Raw genomic sequence first — 19,450 nt, 5'->3', positions numbered from 1 at the left:
CCAACTCTGGCTTGCTTCCCAGCTGACTTTAACATGATCATTCTCGACTAATTCTTACAGGATCTAACTGGCAATTTCATTTAAGTTTTTATTCTAGAGTGATATTTTAGCTTGGTAAATTATTAGTATCAAATGAATTGAGCGATTGCACAATATGCGATATCAGGTGATATTCGTTATTTAATACATACTGGAGACGCTTCCAACCGAGTGATGCTTCGGCTTCATCATTTTATTCAACATAAAACAAGTTCAACCAGAAACCTAGACTATCCATCTACGCAATAAATATGTTACTAAGGAATATGTTACAAGCCATTTCTCTGTTAGATCAAAAGAAACTACAATCGAGGTACTCTGTCAGTTGCTGTGATTGTGTTTGACCAGTGATTATAACTGGACATTTATAGATATGACACTTAAAACGGATGTGATGAACTTCGAATTTTACAAGTACTTTAATGTGGAAAGTGCTTCAACGAAATTGTACCATTATTGTCTCATCAACACAGATACCTCCCACTAACCCGACAGAGACTTCTGCATTAAAAGTTTCTTCCTTCGGAATACTAGACTTTGGAATTTTCCTACCTGTATCCTGCTTCCCCGACTGTATTAACATGCAGAAAATTAAATGTAATGTGAATAAGCATCTTGCTGCTCAACTCCCTACTTAGAGTACTCCTGTATACAGTGTTTCTTATTCACAGTAGCTTTACATCTAAATGGCAATTTACCTTGTTTGAGATGAATATGTGTTTTTAAAAAGTGGCTATGATGAACTTTTACACCATATTAATTTTGCGTTCGATCTCTTGGTTGTATATAATGCATCAGTATAATATATCACAGATAGGATCGATATTTAATATAATATTCTTCTATGCCGAAAATGATTTATGTTTCAAAGCGGAGGAAAATAAGTTCAACATACAAATATTTAAATGTTAGTCTAAACTCATCTCCAGACATAAACAGCAAATCATAAATGATCTTTATTTGCTTCGTCGCTTAGTGTTAGATATTTGCAACTTCCCCACTATGCAACACCAGTAATCAAATTAAAAACATGATTTGTCATGTATTTTAACACATCAGGTACCATCATCCTATAAATAGGAAGTAAAATAATTTATTTTTTGCATAATTGGTCCGGAGGAAAGTTCGTTTGCATACGGCATAATCACGTTGACACACCGATTCTCGCCAGATCACCGGAGTTAAGCAACGTTGAGCCTGGCTAGTACCAGATGGGTAACCATTTGGGAAGGCAAGGCGCTGTATGTACCGCGAGGTAAAAATACTAGGTTGAAAAACTGGCGCGGTCCATCCTTCTCTCAAAGATAGATGGGATTCTCTTAAGATGTGATAGGCACCTCATCTAGTGATGGCGTCGCGATAAAAAAATACCCTTGATAGCCCTGGCGAAGTATCAAGTATTCAGCTACCGACAAGATTTGAATTACACTACAAACTAGTGTAGTGAGTTCAATCTCGGCCACGGCCGCGCTGTAATGGTGGAAATCCATAAATTTCTCTCTGTTAATTGTTGGAAAATTTCTTGTAAAATATGCTAAAATTGTATTTGTTCGATGATGCATAATCTTGAAATATTAAGCAACTGACTTATTACCAAAATCGCAATGTAACTCTTCATGAACTGTTTTGCTCCTTACATGTAAATTTTGTCTTGAATGTATAGCCTGTAGATTTCGAACATATATCACATGTGGGCAGAGTTCTATTTAAAGAAAAGTCAATATTCTCTGTCTAAATATAATAACCTTTTTTCCTTTCAATTTGTGTATTCAGTCATTACACTAAGTTTTAAATCAATGGTATTAAATAGATACTGGTTGCGCTAAAAAGAAAGGATAAAGGCGTATCTGAAATATCACACTTTAAAAATAAAAGAAAATGAGGACATATTTGTTTTTTAATATTGCAATAATTACAATTCGCTTTTCAGCTCAGCTTGAATTTTTATTTAAATGTTTATCATCGTTGAAAATTCTGCATTATTTCTATTATTCGGACTATTGTTCTCATTTTGGATGTTATTCGCACAACTTTTCGATCGATATAACCTCGGATTATGTTCAAATGTGTTTTGTCCAAGTCTAGAAGCTTTATGTCGAACTCTGGAATCTATATGGGATCCTTTATTTAATCCATGGAAGTAGAGTGTTTTGGTAGTAGAAAGCACAAGTGGTTAATTGACTCGTGACGTATCGATTATAATGCTAAGAATAAATTTAGTCTAAGTGATAATATTCTGGATTAATCCTCAGAACCAGCGAGACTAAGAATGCAATTAAGATTTATTTATGAATTCTACTCAATCATGGCTGACGAACATGGCTGACGAAGTGATAAGAATCTACCCTTTCGTGTTAAATAAAATGTTCCGTTCGAAATTTAATCCAGATTTCATGTTTGACATCCAGATTCCCAAGTTAAACAAGACACACCTGCAGAAGATCGGTTACATCAGTCGAGATATTCTTAGAATAATATCCAAGATAAGAACTGTAGTCCGAATAATCCAACTAATATAAAATACAAATCTTCAGCTAAAAAATTCTGAAACATTTTCAATATGTTATTGATGCAATTGAAGGAACCTATTAAAAAAATTTTTTTAAGAGAAGCGATGTTTGATCAATATTGCTGAGTAGCCATGAGATAAAATACTGCTTTGTTTTTAAATTTCTGAAACAGTTTTTCATGGTAAAATACTGATTATGTCTAAAAAAAACATTAAGACAAGCAAATATTCTTGGGAGAAAACTAATGCAGTGATCGCAAGAGATTAATTGACTTACGAGCAAATGAGCTTTCTATGAAATATTTCGAACTAAAAGCTTTTGGTTTTTTTTTCTCTCTTTATATAGATTTAAAGTCTAAAAACTTCCAAGACACACTCTCTCTCTCTTTTTCTCTCTCTCTCATATATATATATATATATATATATATATATATATATATATATATATATATATATATATATATATATATATAGGGTTTGGTGCAAAAGTAGGTTTACAGTTATCAAACAATCGTTTAGTAGTAAAGTATGAAAAGTATGAAATATGAAATGCTGACGCCTCTGTGTAGCCTAATAGCCATAAAGAATAAAGAATATATGGTAATTAAGCTACACAGAAGAGTCTGCACTCCATATTTCATACTTTTCATACTTTTCTACTAAACGATAGTTTAATAACTGTAAACCTACTTTTAGACCACTCTGTATATATATATATATATATATATATATATATATATATATATATATATATATATATATGCTAGCAGTACCCGTTAACCGGCGTTGCCCAGTAGAAGCATGCACATCTCCTCCTGTAGTGATTTCAAGTGCCTAACACACGGCTTTATATCGCGAAAACTACTTATATTCGCCAAATATAAATGAGATTTTCTTAATCAGCATAGTGGAAACCTACATAAAAAAGTGTAAAGGTGGACCTATGGTAAAGATTTATTTAAAAAAAAAGAATTGTTCTATAATCAAACAGGCCCTCCTCGTAAGGACAATAAAGTATAGCTGTTGCTGTTGTTTTTGTTGTTGTTGTTGTTGTTGTTTTTGCCCAACCACTAACCTCTTCATAGTAAGAACGGCTTTCGGAATGGATAACCCAACCTCCTCATGTTAAAAACAGCTTTCGGTACGGACACTCTAACATCTTCTGATCACCCGCAACATTCCCATATTATGAACGACTCTTGGAATAGACACCCCACCCTGTGAGTGGGGAATGGGGGTTGGGTTGTCTGAATATTTAACTGTTCGAGCCCGATGCGCAAATATTAAGCAACAAAAGGAAAAAAGTCGTCATGTTGAAGTCTATGTGTGTCTATAATTTGTCTATAATCAAATACATGCATGCGATATTGGGGCGTCAACTGAAATCTAAGCGGCTAATGTAGAAAACGAAAAATAAACAATGGTAAACGTAAAAAAATATTTGTTTCGGTGTTGTTTTGTTTGCTTGTTTTATTTGGGGGTATCTGCGCGATGCTAATGTGTGCATAGATATCGAAAAAAAATGTAAATCATAAAAAAGTAGTAAGAAAACGGCCTGTTAAAAAAGCAAAACGAAACAAAAAGCAAAAGAAAATAGTGTCAGTTTCTTCAGTATAAGCGTAAGCTAAAAAAAAAAGAAAAGATGCTATCCGTAAATGTTATGCATTTTGTTTCAGGGATTGTTATTGTTTTTTCTAGGGGGTAGTTGCGCGTAAATGTGAGGGCATAAGTACGTCATTCATGATTATGAGCGTTTAATAATTTTGTATTTGATTTAATAATCATAAAACTATTGCTTCTCGTAGAGAGGGCGGCCATATTTTTAAAGGTCTGACGTGTTCGTTTTTTTTTTTTTGTAAGAAGGTGTGTATTCTGAAATAATAATTGTATGTTCGTAGCCGATGAGAATAACCGGAATGTTAATAGGGAGACATTATTATTTTCGAATCGGGAAGTGAAAAGATACTTGTATGCCTATGAGTGTATGATCCAGCTAAGAAGGGTGTCAGGGCAATATAGTTATAATGTGTATATTTCTTCCTGGTATTGATTGGGAGTAGTGGGAGAACATAAGATTTAGAGGGAAAATAGGAACTACTTCGTCTAAAGATTGTATGGTTGTGATGATGTTGCTCCTAGGATGTAATGTAGGATTTTATTATAACGACTAAATGGATGTAAACCGTCGTTCTAAAGTTACATAAGATAGTGGCTAATAATGTAGATATAATAAATTCGTATGAGGCATATGTTGTAAACCTACGGTATTTTGGTCGAGAGGAGAATTTCAGCAATCATTTTATTAAATAGGAGATAAGAATTATTTTATCTGTTCCAATGCTTTCAAACTATATTTTAAAATAATACGTTAACAAGTTTAATAACGTATAATGGAAACCAGGAATAATATTACATTTTAAATATTTTTAAACAAGGAGCTTTAGTGAAAGTCTTTGGAAAAATGGTTAGATCCTTCTACTGCTTCCGAAAGTATTTCAATCCTGAACCAATTCTCTATCTATATGAGTGAAATACGTCATAAGATGAAGCGCCGTTGCCATAAATGTGGAGGTGTTTCTCAGAGAACCTTTCCTGCCTTGACAAAGTACAAAACTGACTTTAAAGTCGAGTTAGAGATATCCTCTACTCTTCCCTACGGCCATTTTTTTTCAGAGAATTGATCTTGCTCGTCTTTCCTCGTACTATCATTATCTTCATAGCAGGTTCTCGACTGATGTATCCCGTAAAGATTTCACAACAAAAACGTTAGCTAAAACCATTGTAGTGATCTCCCTTTTCTGCCTGCGTATATCCAAAACTTAACGGAGCTTCCATAAGCAGAGTTTCTTTCCAAGAACTATTTGTCTGTGGAACACAATACTGTGAGGCTGGTTCCCAGCTTACTACAACTAATCAAACTTTATCTAATTTAAACCATAGTTATCAATCATCACGGTGTTGTATCACTGATTACCTGACAAACTTATTGACCTTTATCCTCGAGTGGCATTTAGTCTTTTAAGCGATTAATCTTTAGTAAAAAAGATAAATAAAACAAATAAGGAAAAAGTCATTAAGGACATACCTGGTTTGATACCTGGTAGGAAGGCAAGCGTACCGCCGAAGTCCGTTGGATCAATGTAAGGTACGATAGCCACGAGAAGCCAATGGGGAAGCAGTCCATATATCAACAACAAAAGCATCCAGGCTCTAAAATTAAAAAAAAATAATTAAATGTATTTTTTAGGTACGTGCAAAATGAATGTCGATGTATAAACATTTTGACCCCCTCCCTTACCAAAAGTCAATTCCCTTCACCAAAAATCAATTCACCAAAAATCAATTCACCAAAAATAAGGAAATTAATCAAGTTTAGTGAAATTTTCTGTATTTATCAAATAATGGTCACGATTATAATGAACCTATTATTTTTATTTGAATCTGAGTAGAAATGTATTATTTTGTTTAAACAAAAAATACCTTTACTAAAGTTATGGTTAAAAAAAAATAAAACGTTACAAAAACAAATGTTCATGTTTCACTAACTGTACTAACATGCAGAAATTGATATTTAACACAAACAGACAGCTTGCTGCTCAACTCCCAACATAGCCCTTTGTAGACATGGTCCCAAATAATATAAGCTTTGTTTGGGGTGAATAAGGGGGAAAATGAAAGCAATCATCCAATAAGAAAATGATATAAATGTATATTTCATTAATGAGATGTTTTTTTCAAAAGCGATATGCAAATTAGTTTAGTGTCGGACGTTGATAAAATAGACATGGCTGAGTATATTAGAAAACTGTTCTTATTCTATTGTTAATAGGGAGTTGGCTCTTTAATCTCACTGTCAGTGTGACGAATATCTCAGCTTTATAAATATTATGATAATTAAACTTAATTCAAAAGACACGGGCGTGGCGAACCGTACAGATGTCTAAAATGATAACTTAAGGAAAATATGTATAGAAACCATAAACACACAAAAAGGGTTTGCTCGATTAAGATAAAGATGAGTACTGCTAGCCCGAGCTAGATTCAAACCTAGAGTCGCGGTAACTTCCCAGACATTTCTTAGGCCAAAGGTCATAGCTGAACTTTCAAAACACACTTACGAGGAAATGAAAAATATTCAACACGTATAATTGCCATAGATATCAATTCATGGAAATCAGATTTTTATATTTACATATAGCACAAGCGACTTATAATTTCCTCCATCTCTGTTAAACACTGCCGTGTTTAATAATACTATGCAAACATTTACAAGCATTGATTATTAGAGCTATTACAAGAGAATATTCTTATCATTGTTTGGATTCTCGAGTATATATCTGACACAGTTAGGCACAGTTAATCAATCGAGAACATCACTATCTAAAAACATATATTAACTGATATGTGCACGAGAGTCAAAATAATGAAAAGAATATTCTCTTGACATAGCCCTATTAATTATACGTGTTAAATATGAAATAAAGATGTAAATGACTCAAGCCAAGCGTGTGAGTATCAAGAAGAAAGCAGTAAAAAATCAACGAAAAAAATAGTGCGACATTTTTACCAGATTCTGTTATCGCCATTGTTTTTTTGTTGTTTTTTTTTTTTTTTGTTTTGTTTTTTTTCTCCCTATGTCACTGCTTAGGAAAGGAAAAGTGCAAAATTTGTAAATATATCAACGCCCTGGAGACATCAGTAATTGAGAAAAAAATATCAGATTATACTAACCGAAGAGCATCTCAGCAGGATACATATTCCTACGCCGAATGGTCAGTAAGCAGTGACGCTAGTACTTTCTTGGAACAAATACTTACCAGAGGTAACACGTGATTTTACCAACATTTATAGTAAAAATAGTACAATAGAACTGACGAGATTCGAACTAGACATGACTAGATAGTCAATCTACATACCTACTCTCACTATAGAACATTTAACATAGTGTACGATAAGTTAACACGTAGATCCAACAGAGCAGAGCACGTCGCAATAGAACATAAGACAAGTAATAACTCTCGGCTCCATTTTCTTGCTGTAATAACATTTATTTCCTCATTCTCCCGCCACGCGTGACTTCTCGTTACGGGTGTGACATCACCCACGTCTCTAACGTTTTCCCTAATCTGCTCTCTCCTTTTTGTAGTCTTTTTTCTGACAGTTACGTCATTTCGTATTACATATGCATTTGTTACGCGCTCTGTTACAATATTGAGCATACGTATATGCAATTATTATTATTATTATCATTATTATTATTATTATTATTATTATTATTATTATTATTATTATTATTGGTTCACATGGAGCTTTCACACAAGTCAACAAACGATCTGATTGGAAACCTTTGGTGTTCTCTGGAAGTCTCCCCAGACGTCCAGATCTCTCCGCCTCCTTCGATAGCATTTGCAAATGAATTTGCATCATCGCAACAACCACTTACCATTGATTTCTCGCTGGTAGTGGGCATTGGTTTATACTGGAATTTGAGTGGCACTTAACTTCCCTAAGGTCCCAGTTCTCTTTGCACTTGTCCAGCCGAGGTCTTGTTGGCGCTTGCTCCTCGGTCTTTCAGTCCTTATTGATCCTTCTCGGTCCTTTTTTATTGGGGGGAACGGTGATGAAACAATGGGGGGGAGTGCATGATGGGGGGGGTGTAGAACTTGTAGTTATGCAGTTTCGGTGTTCTTCATTCCCTGTAACGCTTATTCGTTATATTGTCTTGTATTATTCTCCGCATTCAAGGGTTTTCCTTAATATTTCAGTCGTTTTCATTATCGTTAGTCGTTGTACTTTTGTAATTATTCCTCTGATTCCAATTTCTGACATTCTTTTTTCGAAGTTTTTCGGAATTGTTCCTAGTGCTCCTACTATTATCGGTACTATTTTGATTTTCTTCATCATCCAAATCCCTTTTAACTCTCTGGCTAGTTCTGTGTATTTGCTTCGTTTCTTCTTTTCTTTCATACTCACCCTGTGGTCAGCTGGAATTGCAAAGTCTACGATTTTTCACGATTATTATCATTATTATTATTATTATTATTATTATTATTATTATTATTATTATTATTAAATAATTTCTATCAAAGTAATGTGGAAACGGTCATAAACAATGGGAAATTTTGAAATAAAGTTTTTACCAATTATTTTTAATTTACTAAATTATAACATTTTTAAAATAAATTTGAATTAGAACAAAAATTTCGAAAATTATAATCTCAAAACCCCGTCCGCATACTATAAATTTAATATCTAATCTAAATCTAGACAGCAAATATGTGAAAATATTAAACGTGATCGTGTAATGCTATCATGTATAAAGTCAAATTTAAAATTCAAATTAAAAAAAATCATACTTGTTCAATATCGAAATTATTGATATTCTTACTGTCTATTTGAAAAGACACGCTTAAAATTAAGCTATTAAAAATAATTATAAGTCACGTTTTCTTAGTATTTTTATTGGGAAGAAGCACTACTAGGCGTATCAGATGTAATTTCCGCCGTATAAAGATTTTATTTTTTCTCAAAAATGAGAGTGAAATTAGCTACGAATTGATACGGCTATCATGGGACGAGTTATGGATACTTTCGCAGCCTTTCTAATTTTCAATTCTATGGATTGCTGCTACGCGATGATTTGCCATTATTGCATGCGGGTCTACATACGAATAATCAATAGATTTTTCTTATATCGATTTTGAGGTAGGAAATCAAAATATCTATAGTCCTATAAATTTGGTTGTTTTTCTGTGTGTTAATATTCATATTAAAAACGTTTTTTTTCTATTTATTAAGGTATTTATTTGCTTCCCTACGAAAGTAAATGTGACACAAGGTCGTTTTTAATGGGGGGTGGGGGGCATCTCCCCTAAAATAAGGTCAAAAATGGGACACTCTGGCAATATCCAAAAACAATAGTAATTGTCTCAGCATGAAGGGTTTCCCCTACATTGACTAAGGACCAATTAACTGAAGTGAAACATCAGAAGAGATACTACACTTCGATCTTGGAACCAAGGCCAAAAAAAAAAAAAGAAAAAGTCAGGCCTTTTTTTCTTTTTTTTAAATAAAATACAACTTTGTTATATTTGTGTCGTGGAATCGTATTCATTTGCAAAAGATTTGGCTAATTTGCATATTCTTTTGAACATTCATTTTAATTCCTTATTAGTTTTTCGGTTTTCTTATAGGATGATCATCTTTAGTTAGCTATTACGTGTAACTTTATTTATCCAGATATTCTACATGATTTATACTTGCGTTATATTTGCGTAAAAAGCTTATAGTAAACACAAACCACTTTCTAGATATATTCATTTATGCGTATATATATATATATATATATATATATTTGTTTTAAAAAATTTGCCTACTAAACTTCTCTGTCAAGTTTTGATCTACAGACATGAAAATTAATATATAGGGTATTCGAACTAATGTGATACTTTATAGTTGAGTTTTTGCCGGGGAAATCGATGTTAAAGTGTAAAAATTAAACAAAAAATAGAATTTGCCAGGTGAAGGTCGAACGACGGCATTACGAATATGCATGCGTAATGTAATAGCTATTGGTTCATGTTTTAATTTTTAGCCTTGCAGCAAACATATATTCATAGCTAAGGTATTAATGTCAAAGGAAAAAATAAATCGTAAGCTAAACGTTTTTGTTTCGATTCTCGGTGGTGGCGCACGAGTCATTTTTTTAAAAACTTTTTAAATCATTACTATATATTGGGTCCAATATAATATAAAAAATATGGTTGAAATCTACATTAATCAAAATATCATATTTAAGCGTATTTTACGACCGGGCAATACCAGGCGGCCTGCTAATAAATCAATAAATGAAGACATTTGAAAGCAATAAAATAAACGTCCCCTTTATTCTGTTACGTGTTACGTTATTTACTTCAACACGGCAACATTGGATAGTCCTTCCAGTTTAAAGTAAAATTCTATTACTTTTATTTATACTGGTATGCATTGATCTCCTTTGTAGATAAAATATCCTATGGCTAGAAGGCCTGTAAGTCACGTGATCGACCCACTAGGAGAATTACGTGATCAAGTTTCAAAATCGACTCTAATTTAATCGCTAAACCTTCGAGTGAGAAGAATGGAGTCCCTGCTCGTTGCCAAGAAACAACTTCACAAAACCCATTACATCTGTAGCAAGTAAATTACTTTAGGGGTTTTTTTTCCTGTTATATGATTGATTTGGATTTTAATTCATATTTTGGCATCTATTATAATAAAGTCGTATTCCTGTCTGTTTGTTTGTTATATAAACAAAAGGACTGTTTCAAAAATAGATCTTAATACTGAAAACGGAGTCTTATATACTTTTATTTCCGGATGATTTCTGTATATACTATTTAGTAATAAAAAAGAGGTTATCTCATTTGCATATTATATTAAAGAAAATCTCTTTTAATAATTAGCTCTAAATTTTTTATGAAAATTAGTAATATAGTTTTTTTTAAGTATTCTATTTAGAAATGTTATCTAAAGTTGATCAATGTAATTTATTTTTAATATAATTTACATTTAGTTTAATTAACTGTTAATTATCATTAAGTTGGTGCAAAAAAAATGTCGTATATATATATATATATACACACAATATATATATATATATATATATATTGTGTGTGTATATATATTGTTGAACGTTAAAAAAACGACATTATTTTTGCACCAACCTAATCGTATATAATCAACATCAGCTGCATTTAAAAACGGAAGTAAGATTTAATTTAACCTATGAGTTATTTCCCTTTAAACTATGCGATTTTATTTCCCTGGTTGAATTGCATAGCTTCATGGCTATGTTTTACGCTTCTAAAAATATAAAATATGGTCAACTTTCAGGAAAATCGTAACAACTTAGGATATTTGGTGTATCTTAAATAGTATGTGACTAAACCCTCCACCCGACAATATGTTTTTTTACCTGACTACGCTGGGTACAGCTAGTTTGTATATAAAATGTTATATACGTGCTAGAATATTTTAGCATTGGTCTTCTGTAACCGTACATTAAGAGTTAATATATCGTGGATAGACTGCTGCTTAATTTGGCACTTGAATGATAAGAAACAATAAATAATGTTTATCTTCTTAATAATTATTTTGGAATCAAAGCGAAACGGTGTAGCAGTAAGTGATCAGAGAATCTTGAATTATACTTACGTATTCAATAAAACTTTCTTGTTAGGAAGATGACTGCCGAGCATTGGTACGACACCGGACCACAAACCCATGCTGTAGATATGCATGATAAGAGCATCCATCCATGCCTGAAAAAAAAATTGAATAAAATAATTGATTTGATTTGTTTTTTTTATTTAATTATACAATATATAATGCATTAATAATAATACTATACGGCAAAATCACATTGACAGACCGGTTTTCGAAAGATCACACAAGTTAAGCAACAATGGGTGACCGTTTTGGGAAGGCTAGACGCTATATATACTGCGCCGAGTCGTAGAAATTCCCATGTTGGTATCTGGAGAGGCGCGTTTAACTCACTTGGGGAAATGTACCCCTGACTGAAGATGGAAGTCAACGGGAAACTATGGTCTTCCCAAGATTGCCATGGCTTTAGAATTAGAAGAGCCGCGGTCGTCGACGCTGTTAAAAACAAAAGAGTCGATGATGATGATGATGATGATGATGATGATGATGATGATGATGATGATGAAAAGAAATAAGTGTAGTTAATGATCGATTATAACTACTCGTAAAGAATAATCTTTTATTGTAAGACTGTATGCCGCCTCTCGACAACCGCCGAACCCAACGCTTATGCGCCGTGATTTTCGTCTCTTTTATCTTCTATTCTGGTCTTGGCAATCGCCAAAGGCGGGAGCGCTGGTTACACCAAAACACAATATGTAAATTAGATATCAAAATAATACGTTTCTTCGCCTATATATTGTCCAGAAGGATATTAAAAAAGCGCAGAGGCTTTTATTATTTTACAGGGCAGAACGATAAAATTGTTACCCTAGAAAAGACGGCATGATCCCATTTCCGTTTCTTTTGTTGTTGCAGACCATCAACTAGCTGGTCAATTGTGTACAAATCCCAATAGCGATAAGGGTTTTCTTTCACGTCTGAAAGTGATACAATGTTCAAAGACCGAGGTCGGAGATGCACCGCTGTACAACTCATGCTCTCTACCGATCAAAGTTATGACAACAGGACCATTGCCAGCACCCTCAAAATGCATTACTTGATTGCCACAAATGACAGGGATGTGTCCAGAGTGATGAAAACAAAGTTTCCGGTCACAGTTATGGTCTTTGGTGTGATTTCAAGTGAGGATTGTGTCATGCTATTTCACATCTTCGAAATTGGCTTGAAAGCCGACACCAAAGTTTACCTGGATGTGCTAAAGAGTGTGGTGATCGTCTAGTGCAATCAGCCGCTGTCAGACCCTTGGTGTGGCATTAGTACCCGGCGCCGAACCACAAGCCCAAAGGGATCCAGGCTTGGCTTCAGAACGTGTGCTACGATTTTGTACCCTTCTCTCAATGGCCCCCTCCTTTCTCGACCTGAACCCGCTGGACTACTTGTTGTAATACGTCGAAAATATCACCAACGTGATCTCCCACAACACCAAAGTCAGCCTGACCGCCGCCAACCGACGAGTATTTGCCGAGCTTCCGCCGGCGCTTGTAGAAAAGGCATGCTCCCAGTTCCGGGCCCGTATCAAGAGGGCGAGTGAGGCTGAAAGCGGCTACATTGAATAGATATCAGCTCTACTACATAATCAAGTTACCTGAATAATTTTTGTCAATAAAAGTTTTAAAATAAAGCTGTAGTGTTGTTTTCTTTAGAGCGACAAATTTATCGTTCCAGCCTGTACTTATGCAAGAATATCTAAACAGATATGCCACAGTTTATGAATTTGCAATTGAAATCAAAGTAAATTAAATGCGAGCAGTGGTTGTGACTCAACGGGTCACGGACGAGTCTAGTGTTTGTTAATTATAAAACTTTGAAGTAAAAAGTGGACATTGGCTTTACTTTTGGCAACCTCGTAACACTTTGATCTTTATTTTCTCCTTTAATTAATGAGCGATATTCTGACAAAAAGAAAAAGAGTGATGTTTTCTGTGCCAGAATGTATCTATATAATATCTATACTTAATGTTTTTTAATTGCGCCTAAGTGGTCATGTCCCGAGCGATTTCCATAAAAAATAAATAGACTTCATCCGGTTATCGTTTCAAGTAAACCGCGGTAGTATATAGAATTGGATACTTTTATTTTATATTGTTTTTTGTTAATTTCCTCCAAAAATTAGGGATTCTTATCTTTTTCTATTTGCTTGGGATGGAGCATCCTGTCGGATGCCAGATATTTACCTGCCAATTCAGAGACTCCAACCAAGAAATCTTTTAAGAAAGAAGGTCACTCCTTAGCAATGAAACAATTTGGTGAGTGCATACTTGTTAACTATTGTAGAACATTTATATATATATATATATATATATATATATATATATATATATATATATATATATATATATATATATAGGCGTCACCACTTATCAAGGCCGATAGGATAAGGGTTCAAAAGTGTACAGCAGTCAAAAGGACAATATAGTAATCGATAGTAATGAAAGTTCGGTAAATTTGTTAACTTAAGTGGAACGGCTCATCAGAAACTTGTTCACATTGGTCTTGAAGACAACCATATTATAGACAGCTGGAAAGCAGGAAAACGGAAGACAATTCCACAGGTTTGCAGTTCTAAGAAAGAAACTTTGATCATGGAATCTATGTTTAGGTTTTAGGCACAGATAAAGAGTGGGGGGAATTATTGATAGTGTTTTAAGCTAGACGAGTGTTTCTTGTGAAAGTTTGGCGAGGGGGGACAATAGATTGAAGCTCAGTCGAACACTTTCCATGAAAATAACGATAAAGCAGAGACACACTCGCAACATCTCTTCTGTGAGATAGAGGGTGCAGCGAAGAGAAAAGGACATCTCCCACCAGGCCACGAAGTCTATTTTGAACCCAATCAAGGCAGAACAACTCTTTTCTAGCAGCTCCTGTCCATATGTGGCAACAGTATTCCATACTTGGACGAATCTGGCTCTTATATAGATAGAGAATTGCATCAGCAGTGAGATATCTACTGGATCGATAGAAGGATCCCACCATTTTTCCAGTGGCCATGGCAACAGATTTGATGTACGTATTCCATTTAAGATCAGGAGTAAAAGTCAAGCCCAGAAGCCTGTCAAAACATGAGGCCTCCCCAAAACGAGAGCCATTCATTTCAATTGATGCCAGATGGGGATCAGAACGTTGATGATAGAAGCTTGGTTTTAGATGCATTAAAAGTAACCAGCCACTCCTTTCCCCATTGTACCACTTGCTCAAGATCAGAGGAGAGAGAATCGGAGAGACTTGGTCGTTTACTGTCTTGGATGTGCTATCATAAATGGTAGTGTCGTCAGCAAAAATGTCTACGAATGATGTAAGGATGTGATTTGGAAGATCATTAATGTAGATCAGGAAAAGAGTTGGGCCCAGGATGGACCCGTGAGAGACTTCAGCATTAATACTGTGAGCTTCTGATTTTTGCCCATCAACTACTACTCTTATGAACCTATCAGAGAGAAATGATTTAATAATTGAGACGACATTTCCAGCTATACCATAGCTGGTAATCTTGTGAAGTAAACCTTTATGCTATACCCTATCAAAAGCTTTTGATATGTCAAGAGCAATTGCCCTAGAAAGGTTGCCTCTGTCGAGAGATTCGCTAATCCTATGAGATATAACTGTAAGCACGTTTGCTGTAGATCTAGCAGAACGGAAACCATATTGTGTGTCACTAAGAAGGTTATTTTTGCTGAGATGGTTGATTACTTCTCTATTTAACACAGATTCCAGCAACTTACTCATGACGTACAGGAGACTTATTGGCCTGCACTGAGAGGGGGATGAACGGTCGCCTGAATTCTTAAATACAGGGCATACTGATGAGATTTTCCAGGGTGATAGGAAGCAATTCTCCTTAAGACAACGTTTAAACAGTTTTGTAAGTATGGGCTCTAGTTCTGGTTGAAGTTTTTTGAGTACTATAATTGGAATACCGTCAGGGCCAGTTGCTTTACTGGAATCAAGGTTTTTGATTAGCTTGGCAACATCACGTACAGATATTTGTATATCACATAGCGTGTTTTCTGATGCAGGAGGAAATATTGAGGGTTGGCGGTCTTGGTCGCAAAGGGTAGATTTCTCTTAAATTTGCATACTACCGCTGATGTTGTTGGTCATGTAATTAATTTCTGCCAGTTGATTGATCTGCGCATTACCGCGTTTTGTATTCAGAATTGAGTTCGGAATTGAATGGAATCGTGTTCGGAATGGAATTGAATTGAGTTCAAATTGGGACTGAAATGGAATGGCAATTCGAAATATGTTCACGTACTATTTTTTCTCCATCTAAAAAAGACGTGAAAATGTTGAAGTGACTCATCTAAATTACCTGGCTAAGTTAAAATGTTGAAATAATTGTGCCTCAGTTACATGACGTATTCGTATCTCGCAGAGAGAAATCTACTTCAAGGGAAACCAAGAAATCTATCGAGAACTGGCACTTAAATATGTCGGAAAAATATCAGCTTGGAAGAGAGAACATACGTGAAAAATATTCTTCCTAGGAACGATTGAATTGAAAGTGTCTATCTCTAGATATTTTCTTCTAAGGCCTGAAGAAAACGGACACCTCTGAAGCTGCAGTTTTTCTAAGTCAAAAGAAAATAATATGTCTATTCAGTCTCATAATCTGAAGGTCGTGAGTTCGATCCTCACCTGAAGAATATTTCTATTCTGACTGGATTCAAAGAAGAAACGAGAAAGATTTTGATTTCAACGGACTTCTTGCCTCTTCAGAGCGTTATTATACGCAGGACTATTTTTATAGGTTATTCCTTCAGAAAGATGAAATAAATTCCTCGCTAATAGAACACTCTCGGGACATTATTTCAGATAATAAATTAATTTTGTCTGTTGATATTTATACTAATCGACTCGAGAGGACTTTTATTTAAAAAAAGACGACATTACAAAAGTAAACTTGCACACAAAGGGAACGAACTCTTTTTTACTTTGCTAAAGGTATTATGTTCTTCTCAAAATAGCCTAGGTTGGTCGCAATCTCATTTCACAAAAAACAGCAGTAAGTAATTAAAAAAGCCTATTAAACTTGTCTTTCTTTCTATCTTTAATACTTTTACACACAAAGAACCTTTCTTTGTAGCTGAGAGCAGAATATTAGCAGCATTACAGTTGTTAACCTTTTTTGGCTCTAAGTTTCCTTATTTCCTTTTTTAATAAAACTGTTCGTTTGTTTCCATCCACTAAGTATTTTCCCTTCTCATTTTTTGTTGCTTTTCTTCGTCTTTGTATTGGTAATGTTCTATACGTCGAAGTGACCCTTCATTAGAAATGATGATAATAATTTCGATACTATCAATATATACTAAATAGTTTGATTCCAAAATCATCCTACTTTAATATATATCGAAATTAGTGCTTGCTATTTGATGGTTAAATCTACTTTGCATCAAAATTTAATTTAGAATTATAAAAATGATAATAAATTAGATATAAAAATTGTGCAACATTAAATTAAAAATAATTATGTACTAGAGGTGTTATCATATTGTTACGTTTCATTATTATTATTATGATTATTCTTTTCTTGTTGTTGTTGTTATTAAAAGCGCATGTTAAAGAGTCTTATTAAGAGAGTTTGTTGTTGTTGAGAGAGATGTTCGTAAGAGAGATTGTTCGTGTTATTAAGCGATTCATATATATAAAATGTTCATACTTAGAAGTGTAATAGAAGCTCTTAGAGTGAGGAAACAGTGTTCAGACAGTCTTACTGTTCATATTGTATATGTAAAGACATTTTAAAACCCATGATATACAAGACATATAATGACAATTTTCACTTTACCTTTTGGTAGAATTACAACACAAAGACGACGTTTATAAAAACACGTGATGGGTTTATTTCCTTTACGACCGGCCGTGGTTTTCTTCATCAAGAATTCAAGTTTCACATTCTAAGTTTCAAAGGTTACCGTCTCGCTTCTAGACGTTCGAATCCGATGTCTGGACTGTCGTCTGTCGTCTTCAGACTCTCTCTCAGACTCTCCCCCAGTTTCTCTCCGCTTAACTCAAAAGTTTCTAACTATATCGAGAACTTCCCATTTTCCATGGCGTCATACACATGTTAAAACATGTGTCTTCTTTCACGTGTTCTGGAAATGCGTGTCCAAAACTTTTTTCCTTTGTTTACAAAAGGAATTTTAACCTATATTCCCAGTAACATATATTTCCAATATGTTAAAAACATGTTTATTAGATTATCTTGTATAGTTGCATTCTTCAATTGAATTTTCATAACAGAATTGACAATGCACATTCTTTTCTTCAAACTATTTTATCTCTAAACTAAACAATGGTTTGTTTTTTACATTCCATTTGCTAATTCTCTCTCGTAATCTATTTCTAAACCTAAGTTACGAGGTTCGAATTTCGTTTATTCTATTTCATTTTCATTTTAATTAAATCTCTCTATTTTTATACTTACATGAAAAGAGGACGGCCCTTATCATGTAACAATATCTTATTCATACATAGAAATGTAAATATGTGCCAAGCAGCATATTTAATAGAGCACATGGTTGCAACTCATGCGACGACAGACATGCAGTGCGAATAGCTAGCTAAGAGAAGAAAGAGCGCCCAAGAAACGGGCTGATCTCTGAAATAATATTTTCGTTGATGCAATGTTCGATGCTGTGATCATGAGCCACTTTAGAATTTCCAAAAGTAATGTTCATACCAGATCGTGGTCGTCATGGTTAGTAAGTTTGTATGTCTACAGACTAACAGCTGGTAATCTCTAGTGATTCTTCGATGTGGTTCATGTCATGAATATATATATATATATATATATATATATATATATTCATGACATGCTTACTCCTCCCACACCTCTCATCATCCCTCATAGACTCTCTGCCTTTCTCGAGTCTCTTATGTCACTCAAAAATTATCGATTTATGAATATCGTTAAAAACCAGTCTGAAGTATTCCATGTATTTCTGTTGCAATTTTCCAAGTTTAAAAAACAAATGTTCTTGCATATCGTTCTTGTCAAGTGTCCTCACGTCCAGATTGCATTTTTGAATTTCGCCAGCTGTGACAATCGGGCTTTATCAGGGTGTATTCCAATGCCTGCTGTAGTTGCCCATTTGCATCGGAAATCATAAAAATTGGTAAATCATCTAATAAGATGCATAGCAATAATACTGAACTTTCAAAATTCTACGACAATTTTAAATGCCTGTACAAAAATGTCTAGGAACTTATTGATGGCACCTCATAATTTAGATACGTATTTTTTATGTAAGCGTAGAGATATAAATTTAAAGGCAACAATTGTAAAAATAATTCAATCTTTTTGTAAATGATCATATAGTTATTAAGAAATATAAAGGAGCAGTCGAATCAATATAGATGAAGGGGGCGTAAGAGAGAGAGAGGGGGAGAGAGATGGAGAGAGAGAGAGAGAGAGAGAGAGAGGGGGGGACGTTTTAGTTGATTATAAAATCTGGTAAAAAAACTTATGTTTTCCTTGAAAACATAAGTTTTTTAAACATAATACAGTCCCAGAACTAATTTTAGTATGTATTCTGTGTTAAAATAAATGTTTGTTAATTGACATTTAATATTATATATTTAATCTTTTTAAACTTGAAGTAAGACATTCGACCTTCAAAGAAAAAACATCATTTTAAAAAGAAATTCTTAAATGAATAAAAAAATAATTAAATTTAAATTTAAAATTTG

At 34.0% G+C, this 19,450-nt stretch overlaps 1 protein-coding gene across 1 annotated transcript in view; it reads right to left on the bottom strand.

The window, feature by feature from the left end:
• The window catches only part of LOC145283626 (sodium- and chloride-dependent GABA transporter 1-like), a 279,964-nt gene that overhangs the window by 30,360 nt on the left and 230,154 nt on the right, over positions 1 to 19,450 (bottom strand). Inside the window, exons 7-8 of the mRNA XM_080132579.1 lie at positions 11,744 to 11,850; positions 5,634 to 5,758 (exon numbers count right to left, since the gene is read on the bottom strand). Of these exons, the coding sequence (XP_079988705.1) occupies positions 5,634 to 5,758; positions 11,744 to 11,850 (232 nt within the window). The remainder of the gene's footprint in view (positions 1 to 5,633; positions 5,759 to 11,743; positions 11,851 to 19,450) is intronic.

The sequence above is a fragment of the Euprymna scolopes genome, chromosome 8 (assembly GCF_053919585.1).
Source record: "Euprymna scolopes isolate OS-2025 chromosome 8, ASM5391958v1, whole genome shotgun sequence".
Classification (NCBI taxonomy): domain Eukaryota; kingdom Metazoa; phylum Mollusca; class Cephalopoda; order Sepiida; family Sepiolidae; genus Euprymna; species Euprymna scolopes.
This window is presented reverse-complemented; position numbering and strand designations above follow the sequence as displayed.